This window comes from Pecten maximus, chromosome 7, assembly GCF_902652985.1.
Source record: "Pecten maximus chromosome 7, xPecMax1.1, whole genome shotgun sequence".
In the NCBI taxonomy this organism is placed as follows: Eukaryota; Metazoa; Mollusca; class Bivalvia; order Pectinida; family Pectinidae; genus Pecten; species Pecten maximus.
Genome location: NC_047021.1, coordinates 27,266,956 through 27,291,864, shown reverse-complemented (window position 1 = coordinate 27,291,864; position 24,909 = coordinate 27,266,956). Strand labels below are relative to the sequence as shown.

The 24,909-nt window shown below is 35.5% G+C and overlaps 1 protein-coding gene across 1 annotated transcript; it reads left to right on the top strand.

The window, feature by feature from the left end:
* Positions 1–1,310: 1,310 nt before the first annotated feature.
* LOC117330422 (protein SSUH2 homolog) lies at positions 1,311–13,418 on the top strand. Its single transcript, XM_033888696.1, has 11 exons — positions 1,311–1,434; positions 3,394–3,417; positions 6,838–6,984; positions 7,209–7,278; positions 8,422–8,551; positions 8,961–9,146; positions 9,650–9,819; positions 10,759–10,851; positions 11,171–11,273; positions 11,873–11,977; positions 12,624–13,418. The coding sequence occupies exons 1-11, from the start codon at positions 1,422–1,424 to the stop codon at positions 12,768–12,770; spliced, it is 1,188 nt and encodes a 395-aa protein (XP_033744587.1). The 5' UTR covers positions 1,311–1,421; the 3' UTR covers positions 12,771–13,418.
* Positions 13,419–24,909: the final 11,491 nt, after the last annotated feature.

The following is a 24,909-nucleotide window of genomic DNA, read 5'->3' as shown; positions in this document are numbered from 1 at the left end:
GACACGTTGATTGTAGGCCTAAGTAACGCAATTCTATTACGACAATGTCACGCAAGACTGTTTTAGTGTGGGCATAGTCTCGTTCGACGACTGGGTCAGTACTGTGATGACCAACCAGACCATAACAATTTAGGTTTCCGTTCAGACTCGCACTCTATTCAGCTTGTTGGTTACTCGGGTGGCACCATAGACAGGCTTCGTCGACATTTAGATGACGTATATTTTTATCGACCAGATGTGATTTGCCTTCAGATAGCTGGGAATGACATTAGCCGTCCGGAGCAGACCCCTGACGTTGTTATGGAAAATCTGACTCTGCTGTTAGAACAAATGTTTGCTGCCCCTTTTGTGTGTTATGTAGTTGTGTTGGGTCTCTTTTCTCGACAGAGAACTCGTGCCCACAAAGGTGATGTCGACGTGACTACGTATAATCAGCGTGTGAGAGAAATGAACGACACACTCCATGCTACCCTTTCGGGCAGCGTGTTTTGCAAATTTTGGCGTCATGAAAGACTTATCCAAGTTGTGCGGCAGTGACGGTGTTCATTTCCGACGTCAACAGCCTTATTTTAAATCGGTACGCGGTGCTGTTTTATTTGGACTGAAAGGATGTGACGGTGCTCCGCAATGCTAATTTAAGCGATGAATAGTCGGGACGTTTTATTAGAGTTACCTCCCTTATCACATCAACTGACGTTATAGACCATTGTTACTATTAATAATCAAAATCTTTTCAATTATCATTAGCAACATAAAAGAATGAAAATAAAATAAAATAATTGCGGCCACTCCTAAAAAAGTGAGCCAATTTATCGCCACACACTTGTCTTGCTGGTTTTTATTTGGTACACGCGTTTAGAATGAGTCAATGCAGCAAACAGAGCTCTACAACATGGAGGTAACATGTCCAATAACAAATTGATTTGTAAAAGGGAGGGGGATAAGCACTTGTCATAAATTTGAAGAGAGTTTTATTACAGTGGAGGCAAAAATGTTATATTTAACACGAAACCATTCAACATCCTCTATATATTTCATTGGCCAACATGCAATAAATATCTTTATTGAATATGATACTGATAGAGGCTCGTAACGAAAGAAATTTGAACACTTACAACGTTTCCTTTCTGTAGTACCATTGTTATACACTAATATATCAAACTTGATTTCTCAATTTACTTAATTCAATTACTGGTCCGTGCCTGTCATCACCAGTTCATACATGGAATACAGTATTGATCATTGTAGATGTAAATCAATTGTGTGTATAATAGTTCGCCGGTGAAAAGATCTGCACACGACACTACTGTTTACATGGCGTCATGGCAGCAACACCACTGTGGGGTACAGGAGAACACGGCTACCCGAATACCAAGTTACACCGCCGGTGAACTGTTAGAGGTGTAAACTAATTGACAATCATGGCTATGCCAGGTAAGACATATATTGAAGTCACATATATGATTTGTATGTTTACCCGCAGTCATATTTCTGGGTATCTATGGTATAGATTTATAGTACAATCTCTGCATCCTCAGCCTATTGTTGTTCCAGATGGTAACATCATATGTACAGTGAAATTACCCACGGTTGTCAGTATGGGTATAAACGTACCCGTTTGTAAATACAAAATAATACTATATCAACAGCACTCTGAAATTATGACTTGTTTGTCGTTCATTTTAATATACAAAATATAGAAAAAATGTCAAAAAACAAGCACTACACTATTTCAATCCATGTGTATCTAATAACTGTATCGGATTTACCCTATTAATTTAAGTGTAAGTAATTATTGTATCTGATTTACAGTATCTACATTTTAGTGTATCTCATTACTGTATCTTATTTACACTACCTCAATTTTACTGTATCGTATCTACACTAGTTACATTTTGGTGTATCAAATTACTTTAATTTATTATATTATTTACATTTTAGTGAATTTAATTACTGTAATTTATTATATTATTTACATTTTAGTGAATTTAATTACTGTAATTTATTACATTATTTACATTTTAGTGAATCTAATTACTGTAAATTATTACATTATTTACATTTTAGTGATCAAATTACTGTAATTTATTACACTATTTACATTTTAGTGTATGTACTTACTGTAATTTATTACATTATTTACAGTTTGGTGTATCTTATTACTGTCATTCATTCACATTATTTACATTTTAGTGTATGTAATAACTGTACCTTATTTACACTATTTACATTTTAATGTGTCTAATTAATTTATCTTATTAACACTTTTTCCATTCAAGTGCATGTTATTACGGTAACTTATTTACACTCTTTACATTGTGAGTATTTAATTACCGGAACTTTACCGTATTTCCATGACCTATTCGTACTGCAATGTTAAACTGTAAAACCTATTCTTGACATAATCGGTTTTAATAAAATTAAGTCCATAGTAAAACTTAAGCTTCAAAGGTTAAACGATGAATACTGTCATCTGGGAATTTTTGATGTCGAAATTTTTATAGATACAATAATTCAGAGTTCTAGTGTACTTTGTATTTGATATGATCCACATATTCACATGCACAACAGACACACTTAATATATTGTATAAAGCGCAAGACATGCCTGTTATATATATTATATATATATACCATTTTTTAAGTTATGTGGCCTACTTACTTAGGGTGTATATAGTATAAAACGAAACGCAATTCTCATTAAAGCTCAAGACACGCGGATTAAAAGTTATAATATATTAATCCCAAACCTGTATTCCCATACAGTCAATGCACACTAAGACTCACCTACCTTTATGCGTGTATTGTATTTTGTCACTGTTTGTCCCGTAGTTAGGAGAATGTTTGCTTTTCTTCTTTTTCATTTCCCCCGCTATACACATATCATTTCGTCTCATATTACCTATATGACCGATCATGCATTCGGTGTTTAATCAGTCGATTGAATACCCAATTAACACAAGTATCGAAACACGAACGCGTACAATAGTATGCAGTATCGGGTTAAACATTAGCTATAGATAACGCGGAGGCATTAACATACACATGCAGCTCATTACAATAAACCCTAGGTATACGTATACTCTAACTTACACATAAGTACAACAATGCAATGGTACTGTGATGGTGTAGAATGCACCATTCCTGTTAACAAGCGTAAAGATTTTATGTCAAAGACAATGTTATGATAATCACACGGTCACACCATTATTGTTAACTGTAACGTTCTGCATATCATACAGTCACTACAGCAGAGTATTTACAGCTCATATATATATTAACACACCACCCCAATGCCTTTGTCCAAAAACAGTGTCACAGGTTTATATAATCCACATGTCAATGGAAAAATATAGATATACATGTATTTATTATATTTTATTCTTACTTTCAGGATCTTTCGACCAGAATCTACAACGTGAGTATTAATTACCGATTCCATTTAAATGTTTTTGTAACAACATGAGGAACGATGGGTGGTTATTTAAGGATTAACATCAATTATGTTTTCTGTTATACAGTCATAACAGAAAAAACTGGAGTGTACTCTAAATAAACCGCGAAGCGGTTTATGAAGAGAGTACACTCCAGTTTTTTATGTTATGACTGTATAACAGAAAAAATAATTAATGTTAATTCTTATAATTTAATTTCGTCTTATACACACCAAGATATTTCACTTTCTTTGGCGAACTCTTTTCTGTGATGAATTATTACGCAACGTCATCAGCCAATCAAAAATGACGTTACATTTCGCAACGTCAAAAATGTTGTTATGGAGGTATAACAAAATTATTTCAGCCAATTAAAATGCGTGTTTCATACAAAATTAAATTATTTTTTTATAAACGACCTGATACTTTATACAAACAGCTTAAAACAAAATAAATGACGTCCCCATCTAGTAAGAGACAGGGCATTCAGCACACGACTATCCTTTTGTCAACACTTTAACACCCCTTCTATAACAATGTCACGTATAAATCTGTGAATGCTTGTTACAATGTCGTACCTCCATTGTGTCTCATACATAGTAGCATGAACAGAAAGAAGCACAAGGTCAATAGTATCGCTATTTTGATATTTTCTACCAACCAGCAAACTATTTGGTTACGTGATAAATGGTACCGTGTATTTGTTTTTGTCGCGAAATCTTCATTAAGCCAGACACGACAATATCTCAAGATCAGTGAAGAGATGCTTCATAAATATCGGACAAAAGAGAAACGCGTGTACTATTTAAATAAAAGTTATATCAAACATTCTAAAAATAGCATGCGCGGTATACCAAGCTATGTATTACATAATATCATAAACAGCGTTACATTCTTACCTTATAGAAGATGGGAAATATTTAGTAGATATATGTTATAAAAAATGTATCTGCGTAGTATCAGATAAACCCTTTTGATACATTATAAAGAAGGCAAGACAAAGCAACATGCTTCTTTAAGACAGTGAGAGACAAATCGTATATAGTATCAACCACATAAAACACATTTGTAAAATATTTTCCTGGTACAAATTAGGTAAAATCTAAAAAATCTAAAAAGTAACTTTTTTTTGATACATTGTAATTTTTAAAAATAATTTCAATAAAAATAATATGGATATGCATAAAAAAGCTGTAGTATAAGACCATTTGTTTGGAACATAATACGTCACAAAGCTACTTAAAACTTGGGTTGATGGCAAACATCATGTGATGTTTATCCGTGTAATATCAGTAATCCCCGGTAACACATTTAATGCCTTGTCAGAAATCAATATTGACGGACAGTTTCTCTGCATGTATATTGATTTCCTCTGCATCATGTAGAATGTTATATTTATTTACCTACCGGTTTTTTTGTCTGGTCAGTATTCATTCATCTGGCACCTTTTAGAAAGTAAATAGAAGACAATTGTTTCTCTCATATCTCGCCATGTTGGATAGAGTTTGCCCATGTAAGATAGCTATGTAAGATAAATCTATCTTACATAGCATTTCACGCGCGCGGATTAATCTGCGTTCAAGGGGACAACTCTCACAACGTCATCTGCTTGTGTTCACATCCGACAGTCCTTATCGTCAGTGTCGGTTTTGAAACGTTGGACTTAACTATAAAAATACATACATTCTTAGATAAATATATATCATATCAGCAGTAAATCAATAGGGCTACACGGTTAAACGATTAGACATTTCATCTGAGCGAACACTGTAACAAACAGTTAGACTACGCCTACAGGCCTGTTGTAACAGTATTAAAAACATGTAAACACACACAATCACCTGGCAATGACAGGAAGTAAAATAAAAGCCATACATAAAAAAATATAAAAAAGAAAATGTCAAACGTCACAACTTATGAAATGGTTCCGTTTGCGTCAGCAGGGGGCCCTGGAATTTGTTTACTCTACTGTACTGTCAGTAACTGTTAGGCCTACTCAGTAACCTGTGTATTTGGAAGTTGGGAATTGGCTCTTAAATGAACGAACATTCGGTAAAAATGACACCCGTCGATGTTCATATAAAAATATTTATTTTAATTGTAACTCAGAGTCTATATTTGTGTAGAGTAACCATGCAAACTAACTGCCATCCTAGCCTTTCAATATGATCATCGTTAGCCTATCGACTGACCTACCTTCGTCATTCCATCAAGACAACCGGTTAAACACATATAATCCTATGTCACAGAAAAGATCGAATACTCGTATAGAGTCACTGTTCGCTGGTTCACACACGAAGTTGCCAAAATCACAGTGAATTTAAAATTACCAGCCACGAAACATCGCCGCGTCATGGCGATCGAGATCGACATCACTCTCAATATCCTTGAACTATGAATGGAATTCCAATGACAGTCGTGACGTCATGCAGTGACGTAGTATTTTATAAAAAAAAATTTGACTTGACATTTAAAAGTACAGTGTGTTCTGTGAAATGATTAAATATGTCGAGGTGCAAATCAAATTATATGTGAAGTTGGAAAACTCATTTCAGCGTTGGCTTTCAGTATTGTTGATAGAACTTCTTTTTCTCGGATGTTGACAATTTGATCACGGCCACGTAAAAGTCGGTCAAGTTACGGTAATATTTATCGGCGAATTGTTCATTCGTTCATCACTTAACCACAAAATGAATGAAATTTGTGTGCAAACATAGTTTGCCAAAATAGGGTATGATCTTTCAGAATATCACAAGTATATTTAGTAAAAACGTCAAATAAAGAAATTAAAAAATTGAAGAAAATGGATGGCTGAGGGACACTTTCGCCAGAAATTCGGTAATGATATGAGAGAAAAAGACTCTTTCATTATGTGTGCATGTAGGATAGGGATATTCCACCCTCGGAATCACAAAATGTGGTAAAACCCTCGGCAAGCCTCGGGTTTTACCACATTTTGTGACCCCTCGGGTGGAATATCCCTATCCTACATATACACATATGAAAGAGTCTTATAATCTCCAAGAAATGGCCATGATTTGTCTCCCTTTGGTAGTCATTTAGCCGTGCCTTATCGTTATTTCGTAGGTATGAGATACTAGCTAATGAGAGCAAGCGACAAAATACGCACTATGACAATTACACACTGAGACAACAATCGTTTGTAGAATACCAGATGGATTTCAACGACGATATTCTTTTTGCTCATCAACCCCAAAGATAGATACACATCACATCTCGTCAAAAGTATTATTTTTGTATCCTCGTCATAGAGAATTGCAGACACAGGCATCCTAATCACTTATTCCGGATGTGCAATAGGATATATAATCTCTTTTTTTTTCATATATGTACACGTGAAATAAGACAAAGATAGCTTCATATGAAATAGTTCTCCTCCCTAGGATGGAATCCTGGCGGCGGTCCCCCTCCAAACCAGGCTACTGGTCCCATGGGAAATCCGGGGACGGGCCCACAGCAATTTGGCCCACCTCCCATGCAGGGGATGCCCCAGTTCTCGGGCTACGAGAAGGTTGGAGGATTCGGACAAAGTAAGCACTGACTACTGACAACATATTATCATATATAAGTTTGAGTATGTTACACTTCCGGTATTAAAACATGAATAACAATTTTTCATATTTTGATTTTCCTTTAAACTTTAAAAAGTTCCTTTCCATTTGATACCAACGAATGTTTTTTTTCTGATATGTTTTCCTTAGACAATATAAAAAAATGATATGATTAAGTTTAAATTATTTGATTTTTATAACAGTGAATTTCATGCCGCCTCCACCTCCTCCACCTCCTCCACAGGGTAAACCACCACCAATGGAATTTACCAAGTAAGTAACTATTTAAGCAAATCATTATGATTTACCTCGCTCGGCCTTCAGGTTTATGTACTGTCTCAGTGTGTGTTTTGGACTTTTTTTATTTCCTTTTGATAATCGAATTAAAGGGACAACTAACCAAGGTGTTGTTCATTGAGTTTTAAAATCCTTCATGAAACTAAATTCTTCGAATCTTATGAGTAATGTTGACAGTAAAGGGACAAAGCCAGCTTCTTCTCGGCAATCAAACGAAACTAAATAACCAGGAGATACCATGTGCGTATTCACACATACAAACTGAAATGAAAGCGATATATATATATATATATATATAACTGTATTTATTCAACAACAGGCGCGAAACAAGTTAAATCAAACTTATATATAAACCACGCTTGTTGGCTCGAAAGGAATCGCACAAGGTTCTTACTGTAGGAGGAAACCGGACTACGGGGAGAAAAAACTCTCGTGGTCTGGTAGGCATATTTTTCACGTCTGATCGCGGAATCGACCGCGGTCGCCTGCATGCAATTCCGATGCAAGAACAATTAATCTGTTCTTAGTAAATTACAATCTTCTTAACAACGTCATGATTCCATGCAAAAATGATAAAATTGTGTTTGTTATAAATAATGTATAATATATATGTACAAGTTCAAATTCTCACACAAAATATCTAGTTACTTGATATTGTAAATATATGACACATACAATCCATGTATGCGATAAAAGAATTTGCACGAATGAGTTAAAATTGCCGGCCTGTATTTTCCCAAGGATCCAGAATGATGCACAGTGAGCATCGCCTTTCATTGTTATCTATCATAAACTTTCATTAAGAAAGATATATCTTTCAGTACCTGGCCGATTCAATTCTTTCGTTGATCAAATTTCCCATTCAGATCAATATCATCTTTCCCTGTGTTTTAAATGCTTCGAAGCGTAGTTGTTTCCGAGTAAATATCTAGCGGTATAAATAGTGAGTTTGCAGCTTGCAAAATTATCAAATTACTTTGCATGATATTGTATACAATGTACATTAACAAATTTGTCACAATATGGGAGTTTTCCCCATTGTTTAATTGAGCACGAACGACAGCATTGAAGATATGTGATGAAAAGCATTGTTAACCCTATATCTTATATTTAATAAAGCTTGGCCAATCTGAACGAAGAAGATTGTAGAAACGCCATGATCCAGTTTGTGAGCGAGAACTGTTGCTATGGATCCGCTCCCGCAAAGGAGATGAACATCACAAACGTGATCGGTCTGACTGCTCTGCATGTGAGTAGAGCTTAGTTCCTTAACGTAGTCCTCTGTAAGATATGGTTGTATATGTTAAATAGATTTTATCATTAGAGATATTAGTTGAACAGGTTACCTATTTTAAAAAGTAATAATTTGGTATTTGAAAAATATATTTGTGAAGTGAACGACAATTTCACACAATTTCTCTTCCATTACATGTATATGTTCCTTTCTGATAAATCTATTCTATCTTTCTGTGCTTTGTTTTCCACTCTAGATGTCGCCTTGACACCCGTCCTCATATGACCTTGGTTCTTGGTGTGACCTTGTCACCCGTCCTCATATGACCCTGGTTGTTGCAAGGACGTTATAAGCCCAAAAACAATTTTATCGTGATTCTGGATACTAGGAAATATTGTGTAAAATACGACATGTTTTTGTACAGTATACGCTGGAGACATTTTGTGAAAGTAGGCAGACAGGATATGTCCACGAGCCATACAGAGGGGGACCTGTAGATGGTCCTCACAACGGCCCGGCTCCTCCTCCATGGCAAATGCACTGTGTGGCAAATTCAATGTTCAATACCCACGTGAAGAAAATGGAAGTCCCCCATACCGCTACAGTGATGGTAAGTTGATGCAACAATTCGGAAACAAACCAGAAGTTCCGCTTCGTTTGAAGCATTCACAAATGAGTTTATATATAATTTGTAACCCGCAATCAATATCTTTCTATGTTATTTGATGCATCAAGTTCTAAAGTATTTATCAAGATCCGCATTGCTCTATTTTGTTCAGTTCTACAACATGCCTTGTTCCTTAAATTTACGATTGCGCATATATTAAGTTACAATTGAAACAATCCCTAAACAAATATGCCGCGTTTAATAATATTTATTTTATCAATCTAATTCCCTATACTATGATCTGAGTAAGCTTTATTTCTAACAGTTTATTATTTTGTATTCAACACAAGATTTTGCACCTAATATATTTTTTTTCGTTCACTTGGCCAGGCGGCTCTTGTAAAACACTTTGCTGTTCACAATTAAATTGTAGTATTTGACAGTTTAGAAGGAAACCCACTACTACAATATGTTTTATGTTACTTATCGTATCTATTGTCTTCCAGCCCTGCCATGCCTGTGATGCCCGTGGATACCATGTATGTTGGAGATGTCATGGAATAGGACATACACGCTGTGACAACTGTAACGGATCCGGGCAACGTCACACTCACGACCCCCATGGAAACCCCATCACGCAGACGTGTTTTCATTGTCATGGTGATGGTCGGGAAAGGTATGCCACCTTCACTAGAACTGAGATGTTAAGAGATTATTGCAATATTAGGACTTTTAATATGGAGCAAGTATGCAATGTTTAAAGATGTGATAAGCATGCTGTGAACGTAGACACACATCATACAGAGTTTTAGCAGTGTCAATTGTCTACGGTTTCATGAATATCATGGGGACAAAGAAGCAAAGCTATATGTCAAATATGGGGCTGATTTGGCTAAAAATAATCTCTATTTCGGCAAACCGGAAAAAATCCTACATGAACGCTTGTAGAGATCTTTAAAGTTGGTACTTTGAACAATATGAATAAATATATATTTCAACAATATAGTATCCAAGTCGAATTTTAACACATAACGCGCGCATTAAGGTACCGATGGTGGATTTCTGAAATGTACCTGCAAAACGTGGTAATGACTTAAGCTGGGAAAAGCTTACAGAATTAAACCAACTAATCTGATAAGTTACTGCATTCCAAAACGAACAAAGCTACGAAATGTCAAAACGATCGTAGGAAACCGTAGTTGAGGGTGTTAACGTTCGTTGAGAGGAACTTTGATTTTGAATCCGATTCACTATCGAATGTGTTTATATTTTTTGATTATGGTGTTAAGAAGTAGATGTGTTACTATTGATATCACTTAACGTATATACATTTGAGATTCATGCACGCTAGACCAATGCACGTGCCGATTATGTTACACAGAATATACGTAAATTATTACATATCCCACAAGGAAGTATTGTATACGTAAGGCAGTATGTATTTATATCATAATGAATTAAAATAAGTTAACCCCAAATATGTTATATATATAATTTTATTGTTGTTCTCGTGTCCACGTGGCAACAGCAAGGTCGTAGGGAACAGGTGCTTCGGTCGATAGGTCGGATTTATCATACCAATACCATTGCTTTTTAACATGTGTTTTTATTGTAGTTGTTACACGTGTGGAGGAGACGGGCGGATCACGTGTGATGAATGTGACGGTTATCGTAACATCAAATCCTACATACAACTGACAGTGGAATTGTAAGTATAGTTATGAAACACAGATTGACAATGATTATAATGTATATCAGAACTAAACTCTTCCTCTCTGATTTCATGGGATTTGGTCATCTGCATATTTGCCTGATTTAAAAGGGAAAATTATTAAGGGTGCCTAAACATAGTTAAAAACAAAAGTTGTAAACGAAATTAAATTATATCAAACATCGATAAAACAGGATCAAAATCAGAATAAAACAAAGATTTACCTCGCTTATCATTCCGAAAAATCATTTCATCCCTGATTCTATTTTTTTTATTTATTTTTTACTCTTTGACTTTGAATCCATTTCACTTACAGTACCAACCATGAGGCAGATCACATTATCGAGCGGTCAGATATGCCGGACGAGCTGGTGAGACACGTGTCCGGAGACATCATATTCGAGCAGGTCCTACCACAGGTATGTGTAACGATACTCAGGTATTTCTGTATTACATACTGACTGGCATTACCAGAGGATGAACCATGGTACCCAGATATGTGTGTATAGAATGATACCTGAACATGTATTTTGTCGCGATGTGTAATACTGAGATTTGTAAGGGGCCGCGGTGGCCGAGTGGTTAAGGTGTACCGACACTTTATCACTAGCCCTCCATCACTGGGTTGCGAGTTCGAAACCTACGTGGGGCAGTTGCCAGATACTGACCGTAGGCCTGTGGTTTTTCTCCGGGTACTCCGGCTTTCCTCCACCTCCAAAACCTGGCACGTCCTTAAATGACCCTGGCTGTTAATAGGACGTTAAACAAAATAAACCAAACCAAAACTGAGATTTGTGTAAAAACATTTGAACATGTCTTCTTCCTTCCAAAACTTAGGTATACACATACACATGTATGTTCTTATTACATCATACTACGTCATACAGTAATTCGACAATAAAAGTGATTATTTATCATACTTCTCTTGATGACTGGTTACCAACCATTATCCATTTGTTTATATTCCTATGAACAAGACAGAAAATGAAATATATCAATATCCGTTTGTATGTCTAAGGTGTGGCCTATCACAGCTTATCCTGTAGCGGAGATCAACGATAACTCCGTCCGTATTGTGAACCAGCACAAGGGAGCCTTCCCCAACGAACGTCAGCTCCAGCAGGTAACTATAGTTAACAATCAGCTATGCCAAGTAAATATCACCTATACATACACATGTAACAATAAAGAATAACATTTCTTTCTTTTGTTTATTTTGAAACTAAGATTTTGGAAAGATTTTAAGACATATGATGATTCTAAGACGTAATTCCCAAATGTTTTACTGATTTTGGCGAATTCAAATTTTAGCTCATACCCGAAATGATGCAGAATTAGCGCAATTATGAATTGGTGCAGTAACAATAGTTACCATAAAAGATAATATAAGAAACATTAATCGGCGCAATCATACTAAAACAATAGAAGAAACTTCAATTAGTTCAATCCTAATTTAGTGGAAGGCTTTCAACGCGAAAAACACTAAAAAAGATTACCGTTAAAATATGCACGTTTGCAGTATGTATTGACAGGGTAATTTCGTCGGTCTATGTTGATATCACAAAAGGGAGGTAATGGTGATATATCTCGTTCATATATAACATAACATATGCTGTGATGGGTATGTGTGGTTTAATTCAAAATATTCATTACATCCGTAAATAGAGTCAATTGCCATAAAGATTTAAGGTATGTTGAAAACTAGGTATTTGTATGACGAATGATATCGAAATGTATTAAAGTAACAAACAAACTTCTTTTGTTGCTAGCGACAACAGCTGAGAGCAGTACCGGTAACAGAAGCTCACTATGAATGGAACGACACAAAGACGAGGTTTTGGGTATATGGTCTGGAGAAAAAGGTCGAAGCCCCGGATTACCCTCAGCAGTGTTGCTGGGGATGCGAGATCCTGTAGAAACGTCAGTTACGACAAGAAAGGACAACGACAAAGTGCTAGATTGTATGGTTCATCAGACATAATATGAACATATCAGGAAGAAAATTAGTCAATCATCTGAGAAAGGATACTTACAGTGATGCACAGTTTTAACTCTATGAAAATGAAAATCTGCATTTACGTTTATGTAGATAAACCGCTCAAAGTCTGTTGGATATATTCTATATCGTCGAATATCAGTATCATACCCAGTCAATGGGAATACTAATCTAAGCTACTCGCATGACTACAACATGCAATATTTACACAATCTCTGTCCTCTTTGTTTTGTATTCTATTAGAAAGCAGGAGTTTAGACGTCATAGTTAGTACAAAGAAATTGCCTTAAAATAGGACAACAGCACATAGAACATAGTATTCCAAAATCATCACATTGCATATGATATTGCTAATTATTGTGCGAGATTTATGAAACTAAGGACTTAATCATGTAATCTATTTATAATTCTTGTATGGAATGAAAACAGTATTAGTCTACGATGAACTGTGTGATAGCGATTGATGGTGACAACTCTTCGTTATCTACCTATCAAACTGTGATATAACTTATTACTATCCCTTTTTTAGGGGACAGAAAAAGTCAAAAATACATACTACAATATGATATTTGTTGTTTTAACTGTTTACAAGTTTCGTCATTGAAAACGAAATTCTTAGTCATGTATGCCTGAACTGTATTCAGTAATATATATGGGTATATTTTGTTAAATATTTATATATTGAAAATCACTTAGATTTCCCGAATACTTTATTTCGCAAAAACTTCCTCTTCAGACATATTCACCTATACATGAGTTCGCGAACTCTGATCTAGAAATTACTTTAAATTCGAGAAAGAAGAGTCATAGACACTGCAAGACTCCTACATATAGGTAACCGATAGCTTGACCGCCATCCAAAGGTGTTATTTTCGTACAAATAATCGCAAAGCATTTGACTTCGAGATCGACTCTCCTACTGTATAAAAATTAGTGCAGATCCTATAACTTCTTATTGTGACGGGACAGCTGTTTCGTGTAGGTTTCATTCATGATTCGGCATATCATGCATTTATTACTAAATTCATGTTCATAGATGCTTTCACATGTGCCTTGTTAAATCCTTTTTAAGCACCATCATTAAACTTGACCTTGAAACAAGCTACACGCCTTGATAACACCTTTAACATCCTGACACGCTGTATATCATGAATCTTAACAGGTTGACCTTGACCTTTCCCCAAAGAACAAAAAGCGTGATTCCCAATTATATTACAATAAGGAAATTATCCATAATTACCACAATGTCTTCGTCATTTCGCTGTGTATACTTGACCTTATACCACGTAACAATTGTTGCAATGCAAAACATTAAGATTTCACTATGTCATTATTCAACGATTCCCACTGAAAATATAGTTGTATTACATCTGTGATAATGACTTCTTGTGTTGATGTCCATGTTAGTATAATCATACATCTTTGACCGAAATAATGTGAAACAGATAATATGTTTTTGTGGAAACCAATGATTTAATTCATCATCAAACCAAACTAAGATGGCTGCCAGAAGATCCAATTGTTATTTATAAAACAGACAATTGTAATATTGTAAACAAAAACATATTAAAACAAAGGACTCATTTGATCAAATGGTACTATTTATGTCCACTTCTTTCAGATTAATAATGATAATAAGTAACTTTCATAACGAAGTCCAGGATAGCCCTAGATGGCCATGATGTTCTTCAAATCTTTACAAACTATAATCGGGCATAACAAACCTCTGTTCGATGCATGTATCCTACAAAATTCACCAACATATATACTTAATATGTTAAATTGTACAGCCCGAAGCGTTGTACTGATATCGTGGCACTTATTTGATCACTTTTCTTCTTTTAATAAATAAATATCGGTAAAATGAGGCCAAAAAACAAACAGAAAATACAAATTTGCATGGAGGCCCTTGAAATATAAGAGAATAAGATCATATTGCATAAGGAAATATACTATTTCCAAATGACACCGTGATGTATACCATACACCTTTGTAATGATATTCATCATCCTGCATCTCTTGAAACATTGTTACTTTTTCCGTCAGTAGTTGACATATATCATACAGGCCATAGCACAACGAATGTATCGACTTTTAATGCCATCCTACAAGCCACATCATAGCTTTTCACAACATAATTGTGGTCCCAACAGCCTACACGCCATATCACAACGGGTGTATCAGCTTCAAATAGACAAACAACATAAATTAGTCATTCAATAGTAATGTGTTTATCAATATGAACTAGTCTGTAAGTTTTATTTTCTCTAGTTATCTAGCTTGCGATAGAGATGATATCATCTTCGCTTTCCCCTATGCATACATATAAAATTGACTACAGACTACATATTGTCCCCGTATACACTACGTTACGTTATACTCAGTGTATATATTTCTACGGTGTGTGTATCAACATTTAAATGCCTATTGTCTAGACATAGAGGAATAAATAGAGGATATCTAGCAGTGTCTTCAGTAATACCAAATATATTTCACGAGTGGGGCTAATATTTTGATATTTTTCACGAGTGTGAAAAATATCAAAATATTAGCCCCACTCGTGAAATATATTTGGTATTACTGAAGACACAGCTAGATATTCTGTTTATTACATTTTTTATCAACGAAAACCCTACCCCCTATGCTAACTAGGACTACAGCGATAATTTGTAAACAAAAAAAGTAGTTTCCCCTGTCCAGGTGCTGACATATATATGTCGGGCATTCTGATTGGTCAATTATTTTGATATTTTCTAATCATTAATTTGATTGGTCAAATCAGCAAAAGTTCACTAGTGAAAAATATCACTTTTATAGAATGAATAATTTTTGATATTTCACTGGTAAAAATGTAATAAATAGTTTTATCTAACCAAAATTAAGGGTGACTTGCGGCCTCTGGATTGTCTGAGGTAACTATGGACGGTTGTTAAAACACCTCTTCGACTCTCGTAAACAGTGTTTGTAGCGTCTAATTTGTTGACGATTCTTTTAAACGTTCATTTAAACAATGTGTATCTGAGATGATCAATGGCCAGTAGTACATGTGAAGAGCATTTGTTGTTCTAAGACGTATGTTTGATAGTATCTTGTAGCATATCAGCTCCTCGATCCCGTATTTCATTGTTTACAAACATACGGATATTTAGTGTTTCCTAAATACCCGACCATGCAGTAACTCTTCTGTGTAGAATTCCAATAGATTCCCCGTCAGTGTTGGTAAAGAGAACCAGACGGCTGGGCATTATTAACCGTACTGAAGGCCTCGTCATGAAATATCACTGTCTACGCAGTTTAATTATTGATTGTTTCACGTATACACGTCCTACTCCGATTACATTCCAGAAATTCATGTAATGAAAATTGCCATTGAATGAACCGAAAATACCACACTTACTGTACCACCAGGGTCCATACGGGTGGGCGCAGTTGGTTTGGAATAGGTCGTTATCACTGTCAAATGTTGTAAACTTCATCAAATTGTGCGCATAAAGGCCAACGTAATCTGTATATGAATATGCGTTAGACAGGTATACTTCTGCGACGGACATTTCGAACATTGTGCTGGAGTTTCCAACACTGAAATTGAAGTATTGGAAGTAGATTCGGGTGTCATTCAATAACAACAGGTCAAAATAAATCAGGCTATCCCTCCAGGTCAACATGTGGATAAAGGTAAGTCCAAGCCAGTGGTCACCAGTTGGACTTCCCAGTCCAGCCGTCATCTCAGACCAGCTGGCCGTAGCCAAGTCAACGTCACCGATTGTGTGACTTTGGAACACCGTCCATCCGCCATTAGACATGTCACAGGAGGCGTTCACTGAAGACAACCCATCCGGCTTGATCTCATACACTCCATCAGTCCGCACACCAGCCTCGTACAGACTCAGACAATCTGATGACAAATTGTGTATACAATTAATGTATGTGATTCGTCAGTTCCATGTTCATCAAGCTTCCGCTTAAATTTGTAAATGTGTTAAAAATGTTATCAAAACGTATTTAATTTGGTTCATCCTTTATCGCACGGCTTAAGTTTTAAAGAGTTGAACAATGATGACATGGCGCATCCGTTATCAGTCCAAAAATCGCTGAAAGAACCCGCAACGACGGTTTGTTACCGTTATTTCTTACAAGTCATGCTTTAAGGAATATATAAATGTTTTATTGAATCATTAAATCGTAATATATAAAGGAAAGGGACATTCCTACAACAGATATTTCTATCATACATACCAGTAATGCAAGCATTGTGTTCCGAATCGAACGAGGATTCGTCTGGACAGCTACATAAACCATTGGTACAGACCGAGGATGGCACAGCTGTGCAATCGGTATCAGTGACGCACCCACCGGAAAGACTGACTGTATCAAAACACAGTTTGTTTGGACATGTAGTTTCTTAAAATCACAAATATTTCGCTGCAGATGCTGACAGTGTTTTCCCATAGAGTTAAGATGTACCATAAAATAATTCTAAGTCACAAATAACCAAACCAGAAAAATATGTTCACAAGTGTCTCTATAGCAAAGGGTAGGAGTATTTGTTTGCCTGGAATTGACTTCTTGTACGTATAGACACTTATTTTGTTCTGACCTTGATTTACTATTTGATTTGTATAGAGTATAGGAAAATTCAAATCATTCTTCTCTCAGCCATATCATACTTATTGTGAAATATCGGAATTTCTGCAGCATGAAACAATTACATAAAACAATCATATGACACTTGATGTTCTTTATATACTGAATATCACCTGAACATCCCGTCTGAGTGCTCTCCCCTGTCCAGGTCCCGAATGCCATACACGTGACAAAACCGCCTAAAGCGTAGTGATTGTTCTCACACATGAAATCCACTCGTGTTCCCACTGGGTACAGCTGGGTTCCACTTGGTGTTACAATTAACGAGCTTGAGATGTTAGAGAGTGTAGCAAGGGGGAAAGATGGTAGAGATCTGCAAACTGAAACCCACAAAATATGTATTAACGTGGCATTATGGTATACTTTGATCAATGGTCAATAATTCATCAAGCATCATAATATTGGTATTCTAATCAGGTTTGTACATGTATAAATGTATCATTATAACATACTTAAGCATTCGTAAGGAATGTGCCACTTAGAAAAGTATGTCTTCATATTTGAGTTCTTCATTTTATGCCGTTTAATCAATTTTTTTCTTTGTTTTTTTAATAATGGTAAAATAGCTTACGTGAGTTATATAGTTATTAGGGTTATTATAAGTAAGGTTTAAGGATAAGTATGCGCTGTTTCACCCCGCCATCGAGCACGCAACACGTACGCCATCCAGTCAGTGGTTATCAAGCTTTACCTTGAAGGCTACTTATTGTTATTATCAGGTCCAGGATTTACCTGGAGGACATCTTGTTTTTATTGTCAAGCCAATGATTTACCTGAATTACAACTTAATTTTATTGTCCGTCCAAGGAATGACCTGAGGACTAATTGCTTTTATTTCCCGGCCAGGAATTTAACCTGTAAGACCACTTGGAACAAAACCAGTGCAAAATTATGATACGCTTTTCCTCAACGAAGAAACCTACATAGCCTCGCCTCCGATTTACCTATAAAAATAGCCCACCGTTCCCTGACCGGATGGACAGGCCCTAGGACTTCGTGACAAGAGATCCCCCATCAACGTACCTGAAACTTACCTTTGCAACCAATGTATTAGATCTATACTACTATTACCTGAATTTGATGACATTATTAAGTTTCATGACGTCACTACAAATGTATATTAGTCAAAGACTGAGTACGGATGATCTGGGCGTTTTTGTATCACCATCTGGTTATTGTTATGTAGCTAAAAACAAAATCAAATGTTAAAAACAAATCGGGAGAAATATTCATAACATTTAAAGACAAATATTAGTCAGTGTTTTGATTTTTCCGGAAAGTTTGTCAGAATTTGTTCAATGGGTACTGGTAGAGATACGTGTAGTAACTCTCCTGCTTTGTTACTAGGGGCAACAATCTAGGCTGTGTTTATGCTCCACCGGAAGCATGTCAGTACGCATCTAATGAAGCATTCTCTGAAATTCAAGAAATGAAATGATTAATTTAATGAAAAATTATAAAAAAAAGTTATGCTTATAGGCGATTTTAATGCCAGAACCAATTCTTATAATGATATGTAATACCGGATGATAATTTGATTGAAGCGATGGATAAACGATGAATTTTATAATGAATGGTACCAGAGAATTGGCGCACCGGTACCATTTAACCTACATCTAAAAATAAGGACGATAGTAGGGATTTAGACAACTATAGAGCAAAAACATTTGTCTCATGTTTAAGAAAAGGTTTCACGTTCATAATAAAGTCTAGTCTATACAATATTTCTGATGATATTAGTCTTATAAGTAATTAACTTTTGGTTTGTTTGTTTTTGTTTAACGTCCTATTAACAGCCAGGGTCATTTAAGGACGTGCCAGGTTTTGGAGGTGGAGGAAAGCCGGAGTACCCGGAGAAAAACCACCGGCCTACGGTCAGTACCTGGCAACTGTCCCACGTAGGTTTCGAACTCGCAACCCAGAGGTGGAGGGCTAGTGTTAAAGTGTCGGGACACCTTAACCACTCGGCCACCGCGGCACCTAAAAAGTAATTAACGTTCAAGCAGGATTCAGAAAAGGGCATTCAACCATGAATGATATATTCATTTCACACGTACTTATATCGATTTACTTATCTTCTGGAAAAAAATGTTGTATTGTGCGTTCGTTGATTTCCGAACAGCAATCGATTCAGTTTGGCGAATAGATTTGTGGAAAAATTGCTTAATATTACTGGTAAAATATTCAAAGTCTTGTTTAACATGTTCTCTAACACAAAATCCTATGTAATGGTAATGAAGTATCGCAAATGTTCACCTCCAATATCGTGCCAGGTACTGACCGTAGGCCGGTGGTTTTTCTCCGGGTATTCCGGCATTCCTCCACCTACAAAACCTGACACGTCATTAAATGACCCTGGCTGTTAATAGGACGTTAAACAAAAACAAACCAAACCAAACCAATATCGTGCTAAAACAAGGAGAAAATTGATCGCCAAAGTCTTATATGCAGTATATCTTAACGATTCGGATGATTTTCTTATGGAGAAAAAAAATTGATTGTTGATAAAAACGAACGGGTTATGTTGATATACTACTGGTGTTTTTGTAAAAATGTTTGTTGTCCTGGCTGTGTGAAGTTAGCTAAACATATGACATTCAACATTCAAAAAAATCAGATCGTGTGTTTTCACTGGCCAACGAGGGAACTTTTTGAATTTTCAGCGGCTAGACATACGACAGACGACATTCAGAATTTGAATGTTCAGCGGCTAGACATACGACATACAACATTCAAATTTTGAATGCTCAGCGGCTCAACATGCGAGATTAAGATTTTGAATATTCAGCAGCTCGACATATGACATACAACATTTAGATTTTGAATGTTCAGCGGCCAGAGAAAACACACGATATGATTTTTTTTTGAATCTCGAATGTTTCTTCTAACTTATCTGTATCGACCAGAATCACCAGTTAGGTATTGGGAAATTTAAGATTAAATCATTGAAAAAGCTGTAAATACCAACTTAGATTTAGTGATTATTGGTGATATAAATATCAATATGGTAAATCTTCAACCTCAATCCCACTTTGGTAGGCTAATGACAAAATTCAATTTTGCTAGATTTATCACTTAAATCCAGTTAAAAATGCATCTGTATTTCCTCATATCTGTAGTGACCATTCTCTGATACGATTTAACATTTCAATTGCAGTTTTCAAAAAACAAACCTATCATAAAAAATCTTTATGTATCAATGAATAGTTATGTATCAGGAAATGACTGGGTAGATATCATCAATATACATGATACAAATGAGTTAAACAATATAATATATGATACTGTAAAACAACTAATTAATTAATGTATACTCATTAAGTATGTAACAATTAGGCCAAATGACAAAAAATGGATGAATAAAGATATTAGACTACACATCAGACAAAGGAAGAGGGCTCATAGGAAAGCAAACTCTAGTAATTCTGCTATTCACTGGGAAATTATAGAAACAAAATAAACGAAACAGTCAGTATAATACGTAATGCAAAGAAACCATATGTTGGAAACTTACAAAAATCACTAACTAACAAATCTATTCGCCCTAATAAATGGTGGAAAATTGTAAGAAGTATACTTTTTGTATATCATCATGTACTACCGATATTTGTGTATAGCTATGGTACTTCCTGTCATGTATTTAAGCTATGTAGTATTCATGACCTCTTGTCAGACATTTTGTGTCGGAGTGAGCAATAAAATCTTGAAATCTTGTTTTATTGTCCGGCCAATGATTGACCTGGGGACTGCTTTATGCACACCATATTTCAATGTTGTACAATTTCACTTTAAATGATGTTGTGGCCAATCAATTCCATTACCTTGGTTGGCTTTATTTGATTATGAGAACATGTCCTAAAAAAGAAAGCAATATATATTAAAATGTGGGAGCCTGAAGTTGGTTCCGAGTTCCGTTTAAGAAAATATTCCATGTACTTTATCCCAAATATGAGACCCAAATCTGAGGAAGAAAAACTATATGTCAATGGGTGCAAAGGCAGTTATCAGTCACGTATAAATTTTGTGGGACTTGGCCCTAGTTCCTAGTTCCGTTTATCTTTAACGGAACTCAGAACTGGCTCCGAGTTCCGTTTTACTTAACATATAGATTCACATATAGATTGTAATTGTTTTGTATAAACACGTATGCTCAAAGGCAGTATTGCCTAATGCGAATAAAGACACAAGATATGACAGACATGGACATGGATTTCCCAATCCAATAACATTATCAAAATACGGAAATATCCGACTTCTAATAGCATGGTACATGTTATTGACAATAGAACGCCAGATGAATGACGAGACATGACAAAGCTTTTGAGAACTTTCTAATCGTGTAGTTCTGCCATGGTTTACGTGGGTGGATAATGACAATGCCCCCCATATGTTTTGATACTTTCTCACCTTTGACCTTGGTTTCTGGCAAATGGCTTGTAATTGATTTCTTCGTGGAGTAATAGCCATTATGCTCTAGACAAAAGCTGTTTAATTGAAAATATTGACAGATTCCTGGTCTTGACAATGTTTTGGTACCCGTCTGTTTACACTATGCTCTGTTATTTGTTCTTGTAAAAGCAAAATGTTTGGAAAGAAATCTATCTATGGAAATAAAAAAAAACTCCATGTGTCACAAGTTCACACATGCCAATAAATATCGAAATGAACTTTAAACTATATAGCATGACAATGGTTGCATTTGTACCGGTGAAGAGATCAAGGTAGTGTTTTTCGGTCGTCTGCTGTCATGTTTTATCGAGAGTAGCGTAATATTACAAAGCTGAAATGAATAGGGCTAGTTAAATAGGCGTGTAGTTCGTTTATATAAAAAAAAACAGTAGGATACAGCGTTACGCCTGCCATTATTGACTAATAGGCACATAACAAATAGTTATGGTATGTAATTATTCTCGCAGCAGATACTACCCTCTAATGTGGTCAGCAAAAGCAGTAATATATGATACATTTCTGTATATAACAGAGTAACACAAATAATGCGGGAAGACAATTTTATGACCAGACCTCGAACTCACGACCTACGACACCTAATCACCAAGAACAGAAATACCCGAAAGCTTATACAAGAACATTCCAATGGCGCAGTGATGGTCGGTCCGATAACCTGACATGATCATAGTGACAAATTGTATATTAGATTATATATATCTATAACAGAAAAAAAAAGAAAAAATAAAAAAAAAAAAAAAAAAAAGATAAATAAAAAAAAAAAAAAATTCTCACAAATCTCTCACAATTCACATTTTACCCTAAAAGTAAAATTATTTTCCCGATGGTGTGAATCAGATTAGCTTCTAAAGTTCACTTCCCGAGTAATTTACCTCAATTTTTTTTCACGCGAATTTATTTTGGTAATATCTAGTTTTCCTTTTTTGCATTGCCTTAGTTATAAGCTTTACATTAATACAAAACATAGTATCAGTATTAAAAAGAAAAGATTTTTCTCGGAATTAATTGATTTGGTCCTTTTGTTTTGCTTTTTCGAATGTACCATACCAAGAAAAGCAAAATGAGCAATATGCTAATAAGCGATCAAGAATGACACATTTTTTTCGCATTTTGAGCGAAAATGTAAAAGAAAGCAGGATGAAGCTAATTACCCACCATATCTGCTTGACATTTTGCAAGCGGAATCCGAAATATCTCTGTCCATACCGTTTTTCTCGATGAAGCTAATATGGCGATAAACGAGTGACTATTCTCCGAAATACAGTGATTAAAAATATCAACACTGATTTGGTTAATAAGTATTTTCAACTTCTTTCAATACTAGTACTCATCCTTTCATAAAGGCATTCGGTTATATGTATTGTGCTTCATGGAAGAAGAAAAAAATCTAAAGATACTCGGGGATCCATCTTTCATTAATAATTTCATGCATAACTAAAGATTAAAAAAAAATGACAATAATAGAATAAAGGAAATAAACAAACCAATAAGCAAACAGATAGCGTCAATATATGCAATATATGCAGCACTGTAAGTCTGAGCATATCATTAAACCTTAAAACATCAGGCTTGCGAGCAACATCTCGAACATAAACTTTTCTAGAATATTGTACCAAAGACACACAAGATATTTCAAAATAAATTGAGAGTTAGATAAAGTAGAGCCAGAACGAATCAAACTGCACCATACAGCTGTTCAAAAATAAACCATGAAATCCTTACTTAAGACATCCAATTCTTAAAATTCGCGGCTTATTTTTTAAGATTTTAGGGCATTTATATAAATTACCTTCTCTCGTGAAATATATGACTGTTGAAGACGCTGTCGTGTTGTAGCTATCGTCAATACTCTCCTCGTAAGTACGACAGTTGCTTGTCAGTTGCTCATAAGAAAACGACAGATGCCCAAGTTCGGTACACATAGTTGCACAGCCCAGCATCGATGGTGCGTCTGGGGCCAGTTTGAACACAACACCTGGCAAACCACCTTCTTGGACACCAGACACAAGCTTATAGTCGAACTGGGTAAACTCTATTCCGGAAACCCTTCCCTGCGCAACACACAAAAGTAAAATTGCCAGCTTAGCGCGGAAAAAGTTCGGCATTGTCTTTACCAAAGAAAACCACACAACAAAACTAGAAAACTTCTTCACAAAGTATATGTTTGTATGTTTTGTTCCTGTCGGCTGAAAACGCTCTGCTATATAGCATTGACCAGCCTTTTCATTGATTAGTATATCCAAACTATGACATTATTAATGTCTCCAAGGTGATTCTTCTTTCCATGTGTGAACGCATCACCGACTGAGAACACTATCAATCGAACAGGCGACTAACATACGTTCTGGGCGTTGTTTACGATTTGTGCCACTTAACATCGGTGGAATATGTTGCCGGAATAATATGTGCAACTGTGCATTACACGGGAAGACAAATATCTAAAAAATTATATCAAATATATTGGTGCACCTCTCTCCAAAAGTTTAATTCTTCTGGTTAGTTCATTTTATGAAAACATTCCAGCAGATAATTATGAAGTCGTTTTTGTTTGTTTTGTTTTTGCTTTTTCAAAGAAAATTGTTTGTTTGTTATTTTTATGATTTTGTTCATTTTAGTTTTGGTCATTTCTTTCTACTAGTATTAACTATTTTGAGTTTACACTTGATACGTTAGTATCTTTTTTCTCCTAATGGAATATCAGATTAATAGGAAATAAAAAATCGAATACAGAAAAAATACCATGGTACTTTTACGACAGCTTCATTATTAAACAACGCAAGAACAAATTAAAGTTAGACCGTTATTCGTTTACCTATCTAATGGTTACCTGTTTTGACGGATATTACTACATGTATGATGAATTTATCTCACAATTTTAAATGAAAGCAAGGACAGTGCACACTACTGAAGGTCCAATCGATGGAGGGAAGCTAATGGAGGGAAGCGAC